The 21619-nt window shown below is 34.3% G+C and overlaps 1 protein-coding gene across 2 annotated transcripts; it reads left to right on the top strand.

Annotated features, from left to right (window-relative positions):
- Positions 1-8966: 8966 nt before the first annotated feature.
- LOC103945651 (uncharacterized protein YKR070W) lies at positions 8967-12005 on the top strand. Of its 2 annotated transcripts, none has more exons than XM_009356243.3 (12): positions 8967-9134; positions 9245-9348; positions 9430-9465; positions 9570-9643; positions 9771-9811; positions 10129-10200; positions 10340-10532; positions 10789-10884; positions 11009-11076; positions 11230-11437; positions 11543-11626; positions 11756-12005. In XM_009356243.3, the coding sequence occupies exons 1-12, from the start codon at positions 9019-9021 to the stop codon at positions 11813-11815; spliced, it is 1152 nt and encodes a 383-aa protein (XP_009354518.1). In that variant the 5' UTR covers positions 8967-9018; the 3' UTR covers positions 11816-12005. The 2 variants fall into 2 exon arrangements, with proteins under 2 accessions (XP_009354518.1, XP_048444648.1); XM_048588691.1 differs by having other exon boundaries at positions 8992-9134; positions 9245-9334.
- The last annotated feature ends 9614 nt before the right edge of the window (positions 12006-21619 follow it).

The raw sequence follows: 21619 nt of genomic DNA, 5'->3' as shown, positions 1-21619 counted from the left end.
TTTGCCTATAAAATGAGGAAGAGGCCCCTAAGATAAAGACACTCAACCAATCAAACAAACAAACATACAAAATCTTCTCTCAAGCCAAATTTGCATCCAAAAGCTGAAATTAACTCAGATTCAGTCATTTTTAGCGACAAGCTATCTCTTGTCTAGATTTCCTTAGAAAGCCTAACTTGCTCTAGTTTAAAAGCTTTGTTATCTCCCTTAATGATATAGTATCGATTCCCTTGTGTAAACTTGTTTACCATCCATCCCTTTTTAACATATAAACCCCTGTTAATTCAAAGAGAAGTGATTGCAAGAGGTTCAACCTTGACAGATCAGGTGAAATCTTGCCTGACGCTCTTTATTTGTTCTCTAAATTTATAGATCTATTACTTAATGTATTATCCAGTATGTATTCAAGTCATATCCACCTGCTTTCCTACTTTAATACTATGTTTGGATGAAGAAATTTAAGATTACTAAGGAATTTTAAAATGACTGAAATTGAAATGTCAGGATTTTATTTCCTAGAATTTGTGAATTTTCTTGTTTGGTTAACCTAAAAGAACAATGGAATTGAATACATAATTTGTTATTTTTAAACTTTCAATTATAGAAATTAGAAAATGACACCTATTTACATAGAATTTAAACTTTAGAATTGGGGGTCCCAAATTCCAAATTTTTTTCCACGCGAAAATTCTAAATTTCTGTATTTATAAATCTAAATAAGGGAATTGGTCCATGTCAATTTATAAATTCCAACTTTAATCCAAATTCCAAGTTTATTTCCCTTATCTAAACACAGTGTAAGAGTCTTATTTGTATTTGGATCCGACTAGTTTAATGGATATGTTATCATTAAAAGCAATCTAGGTCCAAATAAATGACTTAAGGGGATCTGGGCTCCCTTCATTCAAACATACAAGGCTATGTATTAAAAGTCCTTGTTTATAAGGCAAGAAAAAGAACTTAATGTGGACTTAACCCATCGACGACAATCCTTTGATAACAAGAAGTCCGAGTAACTTGGGGCGCAAGTAATCGACTAAAAACACTCTTGTTCTACATCTTCTATACTGAGATAGCAGTGGTACGCCTAACACTTAGTTAGTTTTGATTGCGAGTCTCAAGGCCTACACCTAAGGCTCCACAAAGGCACATTTCAGAACTAACTTTGTCCTCTACCTGTAGCACATCAACAAACAAGAGCCCGACTACACATCAAAAGTGTCAATCTCTTGGCAAACTGTGCTGAGGTCCGAAAATCCTTCCACAGAGAAATCTTTGACGCCTACACAATGGCTGTAAGATTCCGACATCGGCGAACTTAAAAATTGAAAACATTATTTTCTCTCGCATCTCCCGTCTTCTTCTTCTCCCTTTTCTACGAGAACCCAACCTTTCAATCGCCCACCAAAATCGAATAGAAGAGCTCTGTGAAAGATAATAATGCAGTATTTTATATATTATCATTGAGTCTTGGACATATACAATTCACCATCCATGCAAAAGCAAGGATAAACTTTATATTGCTTTCAATTTCATAAAAGAAAGAAATGACACATAAAGGTTATATATTCTAAAAATGAGATGACAAAAATGTTATAATCTGGAGATGTGCTCAAATCTAGTGGGGTAATTGATACTATTTTTTAAAGGAAGAAAGGTGCACCAAGTGACAAACTTATACTAAACATGGACAATGTCCCAACCGACAAGCTGCACCACTAAACATTGTTAATATAAGAAAGAGATCCATATTTCTCCACACAATCTTGTAGTTTTGTTTGGACTCGGCTTTTGCACTGTCGGCCCATATATATTTCAGACCGTTTGATCGTATCTTGTCTGATCAACTGAAGACTTCATGATTAGCCTTTTGGGTTGATTAATCAAGATAATGGACAATCAATAACTGTGCCCATTTTGGTGTATCGTGTTTAGCCAAGTTCGTCTACCATGCACGTGCTAACGACAAAAGATGGACCATTATTCATTTTATTTTAAGAATGTGATATCCACACATCCTATTTTACTTTTTACACATCTTTTTAATTTTCGGTCGTCGGATTGGATGAATTGAAGAAGATCAACGAACATAATTTATTAAGGGGTGTGTGAGAAGAAAAATAAGATGTATGGATAATACACCCCTTATTTTATTATATGTGGGGTAATGACAGTTTATTTAAGTTATATTTTGTAAATCATATAACGTGATTATATTATTACTTAAGTATTGTTTAACGTATTGCATTATTACTTAAGTATTGTTTAACGTACTTATTTTCTATTAGTGACACATTACATGATTTATAATGGTCAAATTAATTATTAAAAAAAAAAAAAAAGAACTTTAACCAAAAACTCCCAGTACTGTTCACTTTAATGAAAAATCATATTTTTACCCTAAAAAATCAATCCTGGTACCATTCACTGTACTCTTTATTTTTTCTTTATCATTAAAACTCAAAGTTTTCAAATCTTTTTCATTAGTTTTCTTTAAAAAAAAAAAAAAAAAAAAAAAAAAAAAAAAGGCTTTCTCAAATCGTATAAGGACTCACACACTTCTTCCCCATTTCTTCCCCATTTATGGTTTGATATTGTTTATATACGTGTGTGTAGGAAGCTTTAAGGGAAGGAATCCCCAATTTTCAAAAAAAAAAATGTGAACATCTTTTTAACCGTTAGATTTGGCTTTAATGAAATCATGTGGTTGAGATTTTGTGACCTGTGATTTAATCTCATCCACATAATTTCATTAAAGTCAAATCTAATGATCAAGAGGGTGCCCTCATTTTGTGTGTGTGTGTGTCTATATATATATAGAGAGAGAGATGTCATGGCTATTTTAGTTCTTGGACTGCAAACGAAATGTGAGGAAGTAGCGTATGATTCGGATGTTTAAGTGGTTTAAGTAGAGTATCATTCATATAGCATTTGAAGCAGATCCTAGTAGAGAAAAAGAGCAGAGGATCCAAATGCCTACTGAAAACTTTTCCTCGCGTTATTTGCATACTGTTAATATACAACAAAATTTTTGTTCAAAAAAAAAAATATATACAACAAAATTTTATTTTCAGCTGGATTCATACATATATAGTACATAACAAATACTTTAAACTATTTAATTAGCATTAGGATAAATTAATCTTTGTTCGTTCCTTTAGGTGTGCCATCTTTTTATAATAGCCAGTCTCAAGGCCTTCCCACTTGCGAACCCGTAAGGCAGTCTTATCACAACATTTTGAATCATCAACTCGTTGACATTGATATGCTTGCATGGGAAACTTGTAACCTTAGCCATTTTTGTGCATTCATCAGTCTAGCATATGGGTAGTCTAGATCGGGACACTGAACTCGAATCATGGCTTCCGATGAACCTATAATCTTTACATCCGCTTCCACAACATCTGCACTATATTACTATTACCACTTGAATTTTGATCAAGATTAATAATGTTAACCTAAGTGAATTCATTAATTACAAATTATTTTACACATTTTACATTTTTTAGATGCTTAAAATATCCCTATTGTGCATTTGATGTGCACAATTAATTCTATGCAAATTGTAAGGAGAGAGTTAATGATTTTGCAAAAAGAAAAATAAGACATTAATGTTAAAAAATAAGACATTAATGATGGGTGACCCACTGGGAAGTTGCTCGTGAGTTCCCAAAAACAAAACCGTGAGGGAATGGTAAGCCCAAAGCGGACAATATCGTGTTACGGTGGTGGAGCGGGCCCGGGAAGTGATCCGCCCCGGGCCGGGATGTGACAATTTGGTATCAGAGCCTAACCCTGGTCACGTGTGTGCCGACGAGGACGTCGGGCCCCTAAGGGGGGTGGATTGTGACATCCCACATCGTCCAGGGGAGTGATCCTTAAATGTATATTCTCATCCCTACCTAGCACGAGGCCTTTTGGGAGCTCACTGGCTTCGGGTTCCGTAGGAACTCCGAAGTTAAGCGAGAAGGGGGCTAGAGCAATCCCATGATGGGTGACCCACTGGGAAGTTGCTCGTGAGTTCCCAAAAACAAAACCGTGAGGGAATGGTAAGCCCAAAGCGGACAATATCGTGCTACGGTGGTGGAGCGGGCCCGGGAAGTGATCCGCCCCGGGCCGGGATGTGATATATATATAGATTTTTACAACTAAAAAAAAAAACCATAATATATGTAGACCATATTAATTTACCTACCTACTATTTGAAATGTTCATTTCCAATTATGAAAAATATTGTATATATACCAACAACAAAGTATTGCATAAACTTAGGAACTGGATCATGCTTTTGATTTTATCTTTTACCCACAAACAATCATATACATATTACTTTATATATTTTTACCAAAAAATGCCCCTAATAGGTTAATATATGTAATAATACATGAAAAATAATTTACCTACCATGTATACAAAAATGTTATTTGATTCAAAATATATAATCTAGGTTTTCTCAAAAAAAAAAAAAAATTATATATATATTTTTTTATATAATTGAAACAAATTAATTTACCTACCCCGTGTGTAATATAATGTATTTTTTTCACTAATACATGGAGAATAATTGACACACCCCGAGTTGGCATTCACAAGTCCACGGGTTAAAACTCGGCAAAACCCCAAACAATTGGTACGGCTAGGTTCATGAAGTCGAGATAAGTTCAATGGTGGTATTTATAAGTTCAATCTGTGACGATTTGGTGATGGTTGTGTTGTGGTGGGTGCCTCGGGTGCAAGAAGAACAGAGAAGAAGGTGTGAAAGGAAGAGAGAGAAAGAGATCAGTTCTGATTGGCAGAGAAGAGAGAGAGAGAGAGAGTAGTTTTTAATTGGTCCAAAAGAAAGAAAATATATACTGGCTAGGGAGGATAGAAATTAAAATAATTGGTAGACAAGGATAGTAATAAAAATAATATAGAATCGCATATACATCCACGTCACTTTGTTATTAATGTCACATCCCGGCCCGAGGTCCACCACATCCCGGGCCCGCTCTACCACGTAGCTCGATATTGTCCGCTTTGGGCCCCGACCACGCCCTCACGGTTTTGTTTCTGTGAACTCACACGAGAATAGGTGTAGCTATCTGTGAACTCACACGGCTACACGTGCCTGGCACACTAACGGATTCCCTAACGGTGTTAGGGAATATTCCATTAAATTCCTAGAATATTCTCTTAAAGTTACCTGACGCCGTCAGTATATTCGGTCAAAGTTGATGGAATATTCTCTTTCCTTCTTTGGTGACTCGTCGGAAACCACCATCGGTCGCCATCTGTAACACCAATTTCTGGAAAAATTTAAAACTTCATTTTTCAATCAAATTCCACAAATCTTATATGGATTCAAAGCTCTCAACAAGGAGAACATAACCTTACCTACTTACTCGTGACAATGAGTACTATTTAATTTCACGAGCAAGAAAAATAATTTAAAACTATATACATACGTCCACGTCACCAAGCCAAAGAGGGCATAATCATCATTTACACTTTCGGAGAGATAAATATATATTTATTCGGGACGGGTCGTCATAGGAGAAATTTTTCATTGTGCTCGTAATACAAGTGGTACATCACTTGTTATTATGTAAGTAGTGGGAAATTTTATATTTTATGTTATTAATTTTTTTAACAAAAGAATCTCACAACTTATATAGACACGTGGTGTATCACCCCGTGTTTCGGGCATATTGAAAAATCGTCGTCATCTCGACTACTATTGGGAAACAACACCACAAAAATAAAACTAGGGAATGTAATTCAATTTGAAGTATTTTTCTTATTCTAAGCAAAAATAAAATAAATAGAAATAAAAATAAAAATCTATTAACGTAGCTGACAATGGGAGATAAAAGTGGAGTGTGAAGGGGGGTTGGGGAGACGTGCCCAACGCAAGTTGGATTTTTTATGTTTTTTTTTTTTTTTTGTTCTTTTGTCCTTATCATTAAATAAAGTTAGTATATCATTTTTTTTATTTATTGAAATGTAAAGATTTGAATCTCTTTTCATTAATTTTCCTTAATTAATTGTACGTATATTTGAATGGAGAGATTAATGATTCTAAGAAACTTCATTAATGTTTAAATTCATTGCATATTAATAAATTATAACAAATTGAAGCGGTTAATGCGTTTGGCAAAGAAAAAAAAGAAATAAAATAAATAAGCATTGATGCTATACTTTCCTTAACATTTCGTAATTGTTTTTCAAAGTTGCACAAATTAGACAATTTTAATCTAATCTTGTCATTTTCTTACCAAATGAAAATCTGAAAGGGACTATAAAATAATTTACAAAAAATTATAGGTAAATTATATGGACTATGTATTTGTAATAAAATTTGCCTAGTATCTATATATATAAAGGGAGAGCCCTAGTTGGGTGAAGCTTTCCAAAATGCCTATAAAGGGAGAGCCCCAGTTTGGTGAAGCTTTCCAAAATGCCACAAATGGCCATTTCTTTCCTTCACAATCAAAACCCAAAAATTTCAAAAAATAAGGACAAACTGGTAAAAAGCCATATCTCAACAAAAAAAACTATATTGGAAAACAAAATAAATACAAAAAGAAAAAAAGAAAACGGAATTCAAAACTAACACTGGTCAAGAGTCCACGTTGTGGGTAAGTGAATGGTAACTGATCTTCATTTAAAAAAATAAAATATAAAAAAAAAAGTAGATAAATACAAAAGGTAAGAGATGCACTTAAAAAAACCAATCCAAAAAATGAAAAAAAATTGGAAAGAAACGTGGGATTGTGGGAGATACTGTAGTTTTCAAACTGCTTTAAGTAATTGATAAAAAATAAAAAATAAACCTAATACATTTACAGTTAGAACTACTATTCTGCAGTTGAAGGCTTGAACCGTGTAATGGGAGCAATTTTGTCGTACGCAAACGTGGGATATGAAGCAGTTTTGCGGGAGGAGTAGTGAATAAAACACAAAATAAAAGAATATGAAGAGAACAAATTGAAATTGTTTTGCAGGAGCCTTGAGGAGAAGATGAAATTGGCAAAAACCCAACAAGAACTGGTCCTTTGACAAAGTCGATATCACAATTTCTGTTGTGGTTAATTGAGTTTTATTCCTCCTCCATAATTCTAATTTCTCAATTATTAATGTATGTGTTTTATTCCTACCACATGTTTAAAGTGAGCAACGAATCACTCCACTCCTGCGATGCATACAAAAAAGGAATATGAATTCACTTTCTTCTTCTACATTGACCAATCTCCTCTGCATGTTTTTTCGAAGTTTCTTTCGAATTTCCGTCAGATTGCTCCTGTCGTCCAGAATCATCTCGAACTGGTTTTTGGTTTACATAGGGAGATTAGAAAGTTATAGACAACCAAATAGAAGAGGGGAGAGAGAGTGTCCTTGCGAATGTCAAATTTGTATCCAACTCGATTGGATCGGGACTACAAAAAGAGAGTGTCCTTGAGAATGTCAAATTTACCTTTTTCTCTTTCTTCAAAACCCAAGTGTGAGTGCATCGGGACTACAAAAGATAGTCAATGGTTCAAAGAAACGAAATAATTTGTTGAATCGTTAATTGCCAAAAAGTGAGCTTCAGGCCAATAATTTTATATTAATTGTCATATTAATGGACTATTGGTCATTTTAATTAATTCAATAGATCGGACCATACATGGTCGATTGTAAAAACAAAAAATAATTATAACATTCGGGTTAAAATTATAAAAAATACCAAAAATAGCATTAGATTCAAAAAATCATAACCCAATCACAGTGCGCTTGGGTGCTGTGAGCAAGGCAAGGCCCTAAAAGGGCTTAAGGGGGACCACAGGTTTCAACTGGGCAGCCCAAATCATGGCTGCAGGCCACGTGCTGTTTCTGGGTAAGCACATCCGCAAAGGCTGGCTTGATTTGGTCTCGGGCCGAAGCACTAGCAAGCCTAGCTGAAGCTGGTTTTGGGTTGAGGAGCTGTAAAGCCCAGCCAAGCTGGCTTTGGGTTGAGGCGCTGGAAAGCCCAGACGAAGCTGGCTTTGTGGTTAAGATGTGACAATGTAAGCGCAGCATCCAAGAAAGCTGCTGCAGGCGGGCTGGGGCAAGGGGACGAGCCCGGCAAGCACAAAAGCTTGTTGGCAGGTTGGGCCAGGCTGCAAGGGACGGCCCAGCAAGGTTGTAAGCTTGCTGATGGGCTTGAGGCTTCGGGCTTGTGGAAACCCAACCCAGGCCGAAGCCTGGTTGTCTTTGCAGGGACAGAAAGCCACGAGGCTGCTGCACGGTGGTCCATGGCGTCGAAACGATGCCGTCCCAAAGCGATGGCATGGCTGCAGGCCAGCCGACTCGGCAGTGCCAACGGCGGCGCGGTGTGAGACCGCGGCTCGGCCGCAAAAAAGAACAAAAAAATCCCTTTTTTTTTTGTTTTTTTCCGAATCTAATGTTTAAAACCCTAATTTCTTCTAAATTAATTTGGATGATTTGACTCACAAATTCTACATAGCATAATTGCATGAATAAGCATATATATTAACAAATATATGAACATATATACAATATATATATATATAATTGAAAGGAAAATATAAATATAGGGGTTCATACATCATGGGGAATGTTTTCATGCTTCAAGGTTTTTTCAAATATCTTAATTTATTTAAAAAAAATCCTGATTGGCAGAAAATAATTGAAAGCCTTTGATGTTGTAGAAGAAAGCCTCCTCATCCTTTAGTTCCTTAACTTCTGACAAGAGCATACTAATAACGTGTTGTAGGCCTATTTGACTAAACTGCATTTAGGACAGAGAGGGAGAGGGGCCGATGGCAACAGAGAGAGATGTAATTGTGAGATGTGTGTTGTATCATCGTATTGTGCCTTTATTTATAATAATAAGGAAGGTTAAATACTCGTAGATATACTAAAATTTACACAATCACATTTCTAATTCAATAGGATTGCAACAAAGCCAGGCTTAAATTATAAAATAGGCCATCAGCCCCATATTGACCTCTCGTAGGCTATGCCAGTACTCAATACTAGTAAGAAAGAACACTAATGAACCTCCGAATTCTGAGAAAAGCTTGGCGGAGCCGAAACGGTGACCAACCGTCATCCGCTTTCTCCCATAACATCATACGCTTATTCTCGCAACTCTCCTCGCAGTCCACACCGTACGATCAATCTCTCTCTTTATTTATTTATTTTTCATAAATTTAATGATGATGTTCTACGGCGAGATTCAATTGGGTTTAATCCTCCTGATTAGTTTTAATTTCATCAGGGATGCCTTCGGCATTGCGTTCGACATCGACGGCGTCGTTTTACGAAGCGAAGCTCCCATCGGAGGCTCTCCTCGGGCCTTCAGAAGATTGTACGACGATTCTGGTACCCCCATTTCTTATACCCATCTCCCAATTTTTGATCTTTCTGGGAATTAATTTCTGGAATTTTAAATTTTTTTGGCAGGTAATCTCAGGATTCCATACGTGTTCTTGACAAATGGTTAGTTTCTAATTTGTAATTTTTCCACCTGGTATAATCCAAATTTTTGTTATTTTTTTTTTAAATTAATTGTTTTAAATTTTTGGGTTTTTTGGTTGTGATAGGAGGTGGGATTAGCGAATCCAAAAGAGCCCTTGAGTTAAGTTCACTTTTAGGAGTGAAGATTTCACCTTTACAGGTATATTTTTGTTGAGGGTTTTCATAAATTTTTATAATTTTAACTCTTTTATCCAGATTTGTGTGCTTTTTACCTCTTATTTTTATGTAATTTTACCTTTTTGTTGATTACGTGGTGTTGGATGCAGGTTTTACAGGGCCATACACCTTTTAAGCAGTTAGTAAACAGGTATGTAATATGATGCATATAAGCTGAGTTATGGGTCAGAAAGTAAATTCTTGCTGTACAAGTTTATACTGTTTTCTTTTGCGTTTGATCGAGTATTTGCAGTGCCGGCATGGTTCATTTTTCTGTGCTACATGTATATTCCTCTAGGCTAAATGTGGGAATGAATAGTTATACATGGTGCAAATCAACTTGAATTATGCATCTAAGTGTATGCATTTCAACCTTACTAAATGGTCAATAGACTCACTACGTAATTTGTCTGAGAGAGAGATTTCCTTATATTCTTCTGTTCAAGATTTTCGGTTTCTGTTGTGCAGATTTGAGAATGAACTCATTGTTGCTGTGGGAAAAGGAGAACCTGCTGCTGTGATGGCTGAATATGGATTTAAGTAAGTTTCTGGTCTGGTTGTCCAAATTTGATTTTGGCATGTCGAGTTTCTTCACAAGCTTGAACAAAATGTCTAATTTGATCTGAGATTTTGCTCCTGAATGGTTTTTTTTTTTTTTTTTTTTTTTTTTGCCTTTCAGAAATGTTCTTTCAATTGATGACTATGCATCCTGCTTCGATAACATTGACCCGCTAGCACCATATAAAAAATGGATAACTAAGCAAGTTGCTGATCAGAGTAGGGCGGTTGCTGCCAAAGATCTTGTTCTCTCACAAAGAGTTCAGGCGGCGTTTGTAGTTAGTGATTCTGTTGATTGGAGCAGAGACATTCAGGTTATCTTGGACAAGTTTATTTGTTCATAATATTATAGGGACTTCTTGTATGCACATTCAGCTATACTAAGAGGATGCGTGAATCACAATGCATCATTGTTGGTTAGCTAGACGTGAATTACTCAAAATGTCATCAATCTGGTATTTAAATATTTTCAAACGATTCCAGTCATTTGGTCCTTATTCTCCCGCTTTCTTGTTTTAGTAATTTCAGAAGCTTTATCAAGTGTCTAATGAATAACAATGGTGATTTCAGGTTCTATGCGACATTTTAAGAACCGGTGGTCTTCCTGGTAGGGGAATTGGACACCAACCACAGCTGTATTTTGCGCATGATGACCTTGCATACCAGGTTGGTTCCCCCTCCCCTTGTAGTTAGTTAATTGTACTGTTAATCCAGTATACCTTATTGAGTTTCTATGGAACTACTTGTGATTAAAAAAAATGATGTACTGATAAGGTGCCCCTAAAGGTAGGCTGCTTTTCCTTCTGAGCGTTTTGGAATGGGAGCTTTCAGAATAGCACTGGAATCCATCTTTAATAGGTAAGACAAGAAATATAAAAAAAGCATATCGTGTTCTTGTCCTAGAAATATACAAATGTGAATAGTAGGACAAAGGCAAGGATGCTGATGATAATAATTTGATGTGATTACTTGTGCTTCAAGCTAAACTTGTTTGTTAAATTAAATATGCAGAATCGACCCTCATGCTCTGGAGTACACAACTTTCGGGAAGCCAAATCCATTCGTATTCAAGAATGCAGAACTTATACTTAAGCAACTTGTGTTATCTCTTCAAGACAAGGTTCAAGTTCTCAATCCAGCAAATGCTGGAGGCCATAATTTCAAAACACTGTATATGATAGGAGATAATCCTGCAGTTGACATCAATGGCGCACGGCAGGTTTGCCTCTCTTGGGCCAGAAATTTGGTTGCATGGTTTTCACACTAGTGATACGGGGTTAAAATCAAACAATATTGCAAGGGTTAATTATATTTTTCGTTTCAGGCTGGCCATCCCTGGTTTTCTATTCTGACAAGGACAGGGGTTTTCAAGGGAAAGGAAAATCATGCTGAGTTTCCGGCGGATCTGGTAGTGCTTAATAACTTTTTCTGCAATACTATGAAAATGTAGCATCATCTTTTACTTTATAGTTCTTCCCTATTTGATCTATAATACATATTCAAATTTGTTAACGGATACGTCATGATGCTTCTGTAGGTTGTTGACACGGTGGAAGAAGCTGTAGACTTTGTTTTGAGAAAGGAGTGCAGCTCTTAGAATTTCGTTCGCTCACTTAATTTTTTCGTTCCCCCTCCTCCTCAGGTTCAAGTATTTTCTGATTACTTAATCAGTATATACATATATTTTTTCAACATTTTATAAGAAAGAAAATTTAGGGGAAGACAATTGAGGTGACATCTAAATGAATAAAAGATGAACCGCAGTCGGGTTTTCATTTTCGGCTCAATTTGTGGTCTATACCTTTATCGTGTTTACTTACTACGAAATGAAAGTAATTGTGAATGGTAATGATATGAGAATGATACACGGTTGTTCGTATGTTGGAGTATGGCATACCTAATCCCACATGTGGCTCACTTTGTATTCTGAAGTCCTAGTTAATGCAGGATACACCATACGTGAAATAATACTCCACACATTTTTCGTAAGTAAAAACATGCCAGTGCTGTTGAACATGAAGCACATCAAGATTCATGATCTTTTGCTCTTTATTCCACTAGGAAGTAATTGTGTGACAAAGTTGGCTCGTCCGTCGATTGCCATTTTGTGGTCAAGGGACTCAAAGAAATAATTCTACAACAATAAAACCTTATCTTACTAAGCAGGGTCGATTGTACGAATTCATAAACAAAACAAAAATTCTAATAATTACAAAACGACGTAAAAATCCTAACACAAACAAAAAGTAAGTTTTTAGAGTTTTTAAACTTAATCTCACTTCTTTCCTTTATCTCCCTCTTATCCTCTCACTCCAAATCTCTCTTTTCTTCTTTCTCTCTCCTCTGTGTTTTTACCTTTTTCGTCTCTCCTCCAATCTGCTCTCTTCATTCTCTCAGTTCTTTCTCTCACTCATCTTATCTCCTCCGATTCTCTCTCTTCTTTTCCTGTCCTCCAATCATCTGTTACTTTCTTTTCTCCTCTCTCCTCTTTCTCCCTCTCTTGCAACACCCTCTTTTCGGATCACTTTGTCTAGTTTAAGTTTTGAGATTTAAATATTTTAAATCGCATACCAAACAAGTTTTTGAGTCCTAAAGAAAATTGTTTTCAATAAATGTTCTTAAGAAATATTTTGTGAAATAATAAAAAATTTCGAATATGATACCAAACAGACCCTCAAATATCCCTAATCATGGAGGAAATAGTGCATCAAGCTATTGGCAAGGGCCAACTTGATTCCCTTCCCCAAAGTATAAGAAGCTCTTGGGAAGATTAAAGAAAGAATATGTTCTTCTTCCGTAAAGAATTCGTCCAATCCAAAGGAATGAAAAGGTGACTGAATTGGTCTTAGTTACTCTTCCGAACGGAGTGGAAGAAGGGAAGAGATTCTCGAACGAGACAAAGGACCCAATGACTTCAAAAGAGTTGAACGAGAAGCTGTGCGAGGAAAAAATCTCATGTACAGTTCTGTAGAATGGCATTTAGGGTGACTTATCTAAATGGCTTATTGGGATAGATGAACAATATCTCCCCCCTAGAAACGTATAAGAAATTTTCTCCTCGTACGACTCGAGAAAATTATAAATTATATCTATGTAGAGAATCATAATATCAAATAGATCCATTTTGAATAATAGCATCTCCTATATTCAAACAAATTAGTCAGTGACAAGAAGGTTAAGAAAACACAATCGGAATTACAGATGTTGCTCTACCTTTCTCTAAAGTTGTGCAGTCAATGGATAAACCGTAGGGAACTTTAACGAAAAACTTTCGATACTGTTCACTTTAACGAAAAATCACATTTTTACACTAAAAAGTCAATTATGATGTTATTCACTTTACCCTTTATTTTGTTCTTATCGTTAAAACTCAGAGTTTTCAAGCTCTTTTCATTAGTTTTCCTTAAACCGTAATAGTGGCAGCATATTCCAAGGGTGTATCTTTATTGATCTTGTACCATACCCACTAATCTTTCACAATATACATCTGCCATGTCCCTAAAAAAACTAAGGACAAAAGGTATGCAAATATTTTGTTTTCACCACCGTAAATGTAAGGAAATGAGATCTTGAAATGAAGAATGTACAGAAAGAAGGCGAACCCGACTGAAGGTACCTCTCCTACGCCTTCATATCCTCCAATTGCTGGAACATGTTATACCCTTTTTTCATGGTTCAACTAAAAACCCCCCTCGAGATATGACCTTACAAAATTTTTGCAGCTTTGTTTACTCATGTTACGTTTAAATTCGAATTTGTTAAAACAAGCTATGAGTACCGACAAAATTCATATGGTCAAAGTTTTCATGTGTTATAGTAAGAGTACGACATGATTAATATGTATCACATATAAGATATATAAATAAATAAATAACAGATTCAATTATCGTATATGTGGAATATTAGATTCACGTGGCCGTGTGTTAGATAAACCGAAAAATTGCTCCTAAAAATCAAGCAACAAATCGGAGCACATGTTAAAACTTTAACTCCATTTTCTGAACAACCAATCAAATAATAAATAAAAAATGAGACCGAACCCATAAAAATAAAGAGAAAAAACCTTCATTCGGTTAATATCAGAAGGGTTGTTTATTACTGTGTATGTGTTTTAGTCATTCTCTCGCTTTGTCGATGAAAGTATTTAGTTCTTGGTTGTGGTTGCTCTCTCGTTTTGTCGAGAAGAGATTTTGTAGTTGTGGTCATGGTCGTGACTTGTTCAATCTCAAATTTTAGAGCAGTGCTTGTTGTTTAGATCTAAGGTGGTGGTGTTTGTGGTTTGTACACTTAGCAAAAGACTATAGGAAGGAAACTCAATGTTTGTTGGAGGGGAAATCATAGCAGGGCTTCTTTGTCAACGATTGCAAAATCATTATAGATTATTGCGGTCTTTTTCTTGTGGAGCCTCTACGTTAATTCTTGGGCTTGCAATGTTTTAGTCATCGTGACTTGGGGTTAGGATTAAAGGGTCTTTTGTGATTGAAGAATGGTATTGTAAATTGATTTGTTTGTAATTGTAGGGTTATGATATTCTTTTAAAATGTATAATCTTTAATTGTTCTAAAAGACACGTTTAATATGTTTGTCGTATGTACTTTTTTGACTATTTCTAATGAAATTATTTTCCCTAAAGAAAAACCACTGTAGCTCAAAAGTCAAGCTTAATGAAACATTTCAACTTTAGAGCAGTTAAACATTTTTTTTTTCTTAGTAAAACATTGTTTTCACTGTGTTTAGGTGGAAAATACATCCGGTCACCGACATTTCAATTTTGCCAATTTAACCACTGCACTTTATTCAATTTGCAATTAACTCCAACGTTTTTTGTTTTTTTTTTTTGTTTTTAAATGAAACAACTGATGATAAGTTAAGGTTATTCATCTATTTTAAGTCCGGAAGGATTATGAAGAATTTTACTCTGCTCATGATCATATTCAAATCAAACCTCTCATATTTTGTTATTCATTGAAAGACCGTAGTTGCAACTTACTGTGGTTATTTAACTCAAACGTTTCACTTCCCATCAATTACCCACCTACCAGGTACTTTCTTAAATATTCTGTTCCCCTTGGAATTTATCATGATTTCATAAGTTTGTACTTGAACAATGATTCAAGAAAGAAAAGAACGTACTACTGCAGGCTGCAAAGCAGAGCGTGACACAAAAATGAAATTAGAATGTAAAACGAGTCGTATACACGAAATTGACATTAAATCATTGCCACCAATTATTGCTTATTTTTGGAGTACTGTGCCAACAATTAATCTAAAACATTATTTGTTTTTAAGTGTTAGAAGTGTATATATGCTTCAGAAGTTACTATTTTTCCCCTATGATCTCGTTTTATAGGGGAGATTTTTTTTTAATTACAAATAATATTATTTGTACTAAATAGAAAACGCGGGCTAAGTCTCATAATATGCTATTATAATATGGTTTAAATTCGCATTTGGCGAAAATCGAACTTAAAACATCTCACAGATAAATGAATAATAATACCACCAGGCTGTAGTACTAAATAGATGTTGAATATGCTCTTACAATTGGCAAATTAAAACGTGGGGAAGGTGCCTTCTAGTGTGAAACTGCCCTAGAATTTCTATCCCCATATAGATGGTCTATATACCGAGTCCCTCCCAAGCTACTCATTTTAGAAATTTGACCTCTTGCTTTTGGCATTTTCATTAAGTTAGGATCATATCTTACTTAGATACATCACAACATATCATTATAATTTTTAAAATGGTCAGCCGGCGGATTCAATTTTTTTTTTTAACAAACGATTACGGTGTGGAAGGGGGTTAAACTTCACACTGTGTTAACCATAATAAAATAGTTCAAATTCGACTTTGACGAAAATAGAACATAAGACCTCTCATTTATAAGTAAAGAATAATATCACTACCACTAATTCGTAGTATTAAGTAGAAGTTGCTGATTCAATTAGTGTCCAATGAAAATAGGAGTAGGTAGTGCAATGTCCAAATAAAAGTTTTTTAATTGGTTTTCAGTTTAGTTGGAATAAAAAAAAGTTATTTGTAGCTATACGTGTACGGCGGAGCTTTCCTAAATCCATGCATGCATCACTACCCATTAACGTGCTACTAATTTAGTACAGATAACCCACTCTCTAGACCACTAATCAAAATTATTACTGTTCGTAATAAGCTTAGTAGATGACACGTGTGGTATTAGAATATATGACACAATCATCTTGGACTCCTACATTGTTTTATAACAAGATATTGGAATCAAACTTTGGGACATCTCCCTAATTAAAATTGGTTATAACTTATAACTTGACCATGTTGGAATGAAACGAGTATAGAATGACTATCTTAAAGTGTTTGACATCTTTTTAATTAAGACTAAGACTGATTATAACTTATAACAAGTCTTAATTAAAGAGACATCAAATAGCCTGAAACAATCTCAAAAATGTTTTGGTATAAGATAACTACTAAAATCGAAGTCCCAAAATATTTTAGATGAAATCTGGTGCCTAGCTCTTTGACATGTGACAAACTGACTGACATGTATATATTATTTGGTTAAAATTGGATCCACATGTTAACACATGGATCCAACTTATAATTTAATATGAACATTACCGCGTTTTTTTTTTTCTTCTTTCAAAACCCTACTTAATTTAGATAAACTACAATACTCTGTAGAGTATTACATTTGTATTACATCTCTAATAGAGTAGAATCCACCAATACAAATTGATTATACTTTTATTAAAGACGTGAGACAAATGTGGTATAATTCTATTTCCTAATTGTATTATTTGAGAATGTAAACCACTAGTTACTAACCCTAATTATTGTGGTTGATCTTGGCCATCCGTGTGTTAGAATATCTCTTGGTGTGTCCGCTGCATGAACAGTTGAATTTCCATAAACCAATCATAAAATCATTATAATACTGTTTCTTCCCTTTTCTTGCACCGACCATGCATGCTACATGATAAGACTCTCCAACACGTACCAACTGGACAAAGGATTTGCTGATTTCATCTTTAGGGCAATTAGGCCGAGTGGTTGTGGGGCGATTCACGGTGGCTGGAGTGTTGGATGGATTCGATGATGGTGGTGGCTGGAATTAGGGGAAAAGTAGAAGGTGGGAGGGTTTCAATTTTGTTGTTTTTGAAGGTATTATTATTTTCTTTATTTTTTAATTCTTTTATAGTTTTTTTTATTTTCTTAATTTTATTCTTTTTTTAATTAATATTAGCATTTGCTTACACACTTTGTGTGTATGAACATAGTTCTTTAGAAAATGAGAAGGAGAGAGGGAGAGAGAGAATGTGGGGGGAGTGGGAGATTTTTTTTATTGGTTTTATTTTTTTAATATTGGAGGTATTTTAACATTACAGGTAGGTGAAGCTTCAATAAAAAACAGTAAAATTTGAACATGTAAAATTACATTATTGCCCATCAATTTTTTTTTTTTTGGTGTGAGAGAATACTAAGTAGTTTTTTTCACCCTCTTTTGATTGACAAAGAGGGTTTCATTAATTAATAGAGATTAAACGTGATTGTAAAATTTTAACGGTAATTGGATGGAAAAGGAGCACATTGACTAATTGAGTTAAACCAAGGATCAAATTGACCGAATTAAAAATAAAGAGACTATTTTAACATTTAAACCTTTATTTTAACCTAAAAGAAAGTAGTTATATATATATATATTGGGGAGCGAATGAAATACGAAAATCTAGTCGTTGTCGTTCCTCATAAGTAACGTAGAGGCCACCACATCCAAGTTAAGCATGTACTTTCTTAAGCCAATTTTCTTGTTAATGCTATTGCAATTCCTAGTTGCCATATATGTTTTCAAGTTGCTCTAATATATGTATGGATATAATTTCCTCTTGCTGTTTGTCCTAAGCAGCTATGGTAAATATTTGACTGTTTAGACTATTTACTTGAAGGAGGTGGTTTTCATACTCATTTTTAAGTTTTTCACACTTTTTTTTTTAGTTGTCGGATTGAATAATCAAACCGAAACAACGGAAGTGATTTAACAGTGTGAGTGATAACAATTTAATTCCCCTTTTGGGGGTTTGAGTTTATTCTTCTTTTGCAAATAATGTATCTTGACTGTACAAATTTTATAGTTGGAACCATTCAATTCTTAATCTTTATTTGAAGATCACCCTTACAAAAAATTATTTCACTTGGAGATCATTTAGTCATTCAAGTGTAGGATTCATGTGGTCCAATATCCTAATAGATAGGATGTTGAGTTTTCACCCATGCATCCCGAGTTCGAAACTCAAATTATTGTAATAGTTTCGAACTCTCACATTTCTCCTTAATAATAATAAAGTTTTCTTAGGAAAAAAAAAAAAAGTCATCCAAGTGGATAGAACAAATCGACAGTGTAAGTACTAAGTAATATATTTATGATGAACCATCAATTTATTTGATGTGTTTGGATGATTAAATGATCTCGAATTCGAATAATTTTTGTAAGAGTGATCTTCAAATGAAGGTTAATAAAGTGACTGCTTAGATCGTTGATTTCATTCGGTCAAGATATAATATTCATAAATAGAGGATATATGCATTCCAACATAGGAGGATGCAAGTATTATCCTTGAAAGTAATAATTCAACGCCAAATATGCCTAATTGGTAAAACGATTGTTAAGAGTGTAAATACTAGAATTCAATTAACAGTTAAACCATATACCTGGCTGCCTTAGGAATTAAGGGCTCCTAAAGTTATCCTAATTTGGTTTGGATTGGTGTACTATTTGGTGATGGGCAGTATATATACTTAATTAGGGCGTGCATATAAATATAAAGCGTAAGGTAATAGAAAATGGGAGAGAAATTCTCGAATAACATAAATAAATGTGCTTGAGAAAGTGCTGAATGGCATCAGGAGGAGTATTGGTGCAAAAGGCATCTTTCCCGCCGGTCCCTTTCGAAGCCCATCTCAAACACTATGTATGAAGTAGCAAAACTGTCTTCTAAGGTCCTCGTTTTGAGGACTTGTGAGGTCATTTTCATTTCTATTAATTAATGAAATTTTTTTTGTCAATTAAAAAAAATGAAAAGATTACTTAGTCTTCTATCACACAAGAAAAATGATGGATAATAATGTAATTTCACAAGTCCAAATTTTACTGTTTTTTATTGAAGCCTCGCCTACAGGTGATGTTAAAATATCTCCAATGTTAAAATAATAATAATAAAAAAAAACCAAAAACAAAAACCTCCCACTCCTCCCACGTTCTCTCTCTCTCTCCCTCTCTCCTTCTCATTTTCTATGTTCATACATACAAAGTATGTAGGTAAATGCTAGTATATACTAATCAGATTAATTTAATGGTAGATTGAGTTATCAATTTAAATAATCCATGTTACACCAAAACACAATAATTGTGCAAAGAAATTAAATTAAAAAAGATTCTTGCGTGAAATCTTCCGTCTTCTTCCCTTACCGTCTCTCTTCGCATCCCCTTTTCTCTCTCTCTCTCTCTCTCAATCATTCACTTTCATTCTCTCCTCCTGATTTTTGTTTTTTTTGGTTTTTCCTTTTGCGTTTGATAAAGGGAGAATGACTTGTTTCAATTAGGTTCGTCGGAAAATTTCATAAGAAAAAAGGAGTTCACGCGTTCAAGAAGGGATCCTAATTTTCATAGTCAATTTTTTTGCTTCTTTGTAACTAAATGGGTTTGAATATTATTGATAAATATTGGATGAAATTGGATGTGTAAAGTTATTAGGGTTTATCCAATTGGATTTGCTAAGTTTAGATATTCGATGAGAAGACTAGGTTTTGCAAATGGAAGAGATTCGATAGACGTGAAACCTTCTTCTCTCTTCTTATTTTATTGTGTTTTTATATTATCAATTAGTATTTTATTTTCGTGTAACAAGAACTATTTAAGTTGATAGTTTAATCTATCGTAAAATTAATCTAATGACTCATATAAAAATAAAATAAAAATTAACCTGACGACTCATTAAAAAAAAAAAAAAAAAAAAAAAAAACCTCATAGGCCCTTATTTTAGGAGAGCAGCTCTCTTTGACAATGTCACGAAATGCCATTCACTATTTTGTTTCCTTTTAATTAAAGACTATATTATTAAGGTCGCATACCCTAAGATCTATGCTGTGCTTATCATTCATTTATAAATTAAAACATTTGTGCTCACTGCATAAAGTGTTGAATCATATTTCGTCGAAACTTCGTTTTGCAGTGAAGACAGCCAACATAAGTCACAGCTGCAAAAGCATACAAAAATTGGTCGTTTGGTTTGACACTTTAAGCTCCAAATTCAATAAAATAAATAATGTTTTTTCGAAGTTACGAAGAAAAAACATTAATAATAAAAGAAAGGATTGTAGCACATGTTGCCTGTTTTAGTAGGCGATTTATTATTATTATTTTTAACAATAAGCTCTTATTTTATACATCCAAAAGAATTTCCTGGCGCGTAAGAGTTAAATTAGATCGTCATTTTTTTTTTATAGTTTTTCTATTTAATCATATTTTTCAGATACGGGAATTAATGTTCTTACCATTAAGTAACAAAACTATTTTTACTAACACTAATCGATCACATCTTCTAAAAGTTAAGTGTTAACTTCTTACGTGTAAGGGACTTGTAACTCAAGTATGGATTAAAATTATTACTTATATAGGTCCTAGGATCAATTCATCTCTTCCTACTATCTCAACAAACGGGTAGACGTTATACATAAAGAAGCAAGTGTTTGATAAACATATTATAGAATGTCTATAATAACTCTCATAACTAACGAACATGCAGTGTTTCACAACAATTTAACTACATAACGTTGATGCATTTAACCATATAATGTTTCTGCATTATGAATGAAACTATGGGGAGACGAATTCATCTATGAAGATTCTCAATGAATGTACTCTTTCATCTACATAAAAAAAAACAACTTACATGGTACGAGTGCAGCGTCACTTGATATTCTTTGTTAGTGAGTTAATAATATCCGGACAAAACTTTACATATATCTTTATTTATTAGTACAAAACGCTATTATATGTATGTTTTCGTTCACGTTTGTCATTCTTCTGCTTAGAAGGTTTTCTCCTCATTTACATGATATTTTTTATATCAAAAACACAACTCAATATACTAAGCATCATTATACTAGTAATTTGATACTTGAAAAAAACCTTCTAACCACTTGTACCGACACAATAAAAAATTTCTCATAATTAACCCGCGTAAAGAATTTGTCGGTTCAAATTCACAGAGACAGTCAAACCCAAGTGCCAGCTGGAATTGCCACATGTCAAATTAACTTTGTTGAACGCTTATTTTTCAAACTTTTTCCCCTGGGAAATACGCAGCAGAGTTATGGCAGGCGAGCGCGTCGATCACCGTTGAGTTGGGAC

This window comes from the organism of the source record quoted next, unplaced genomic scaffold (genome assembly GCF_019419815.1).
Source record: "Pyrus x bretschneideri cultivar Hongxiangsu unplaced genomic scaffold, Pyrus_bretschneideri_v1 Contig29, whole genome shotgun sequence".
NCBI lineage: Eukaryota > Viridiplantae > Streptophyta > Magnoliopsida > Rosales > Rosaceae > Pyrus > Pyrus x bretschneideri.
This window is presented reverse-complemented; position numbering and strand designations above follow the sequence as displayed.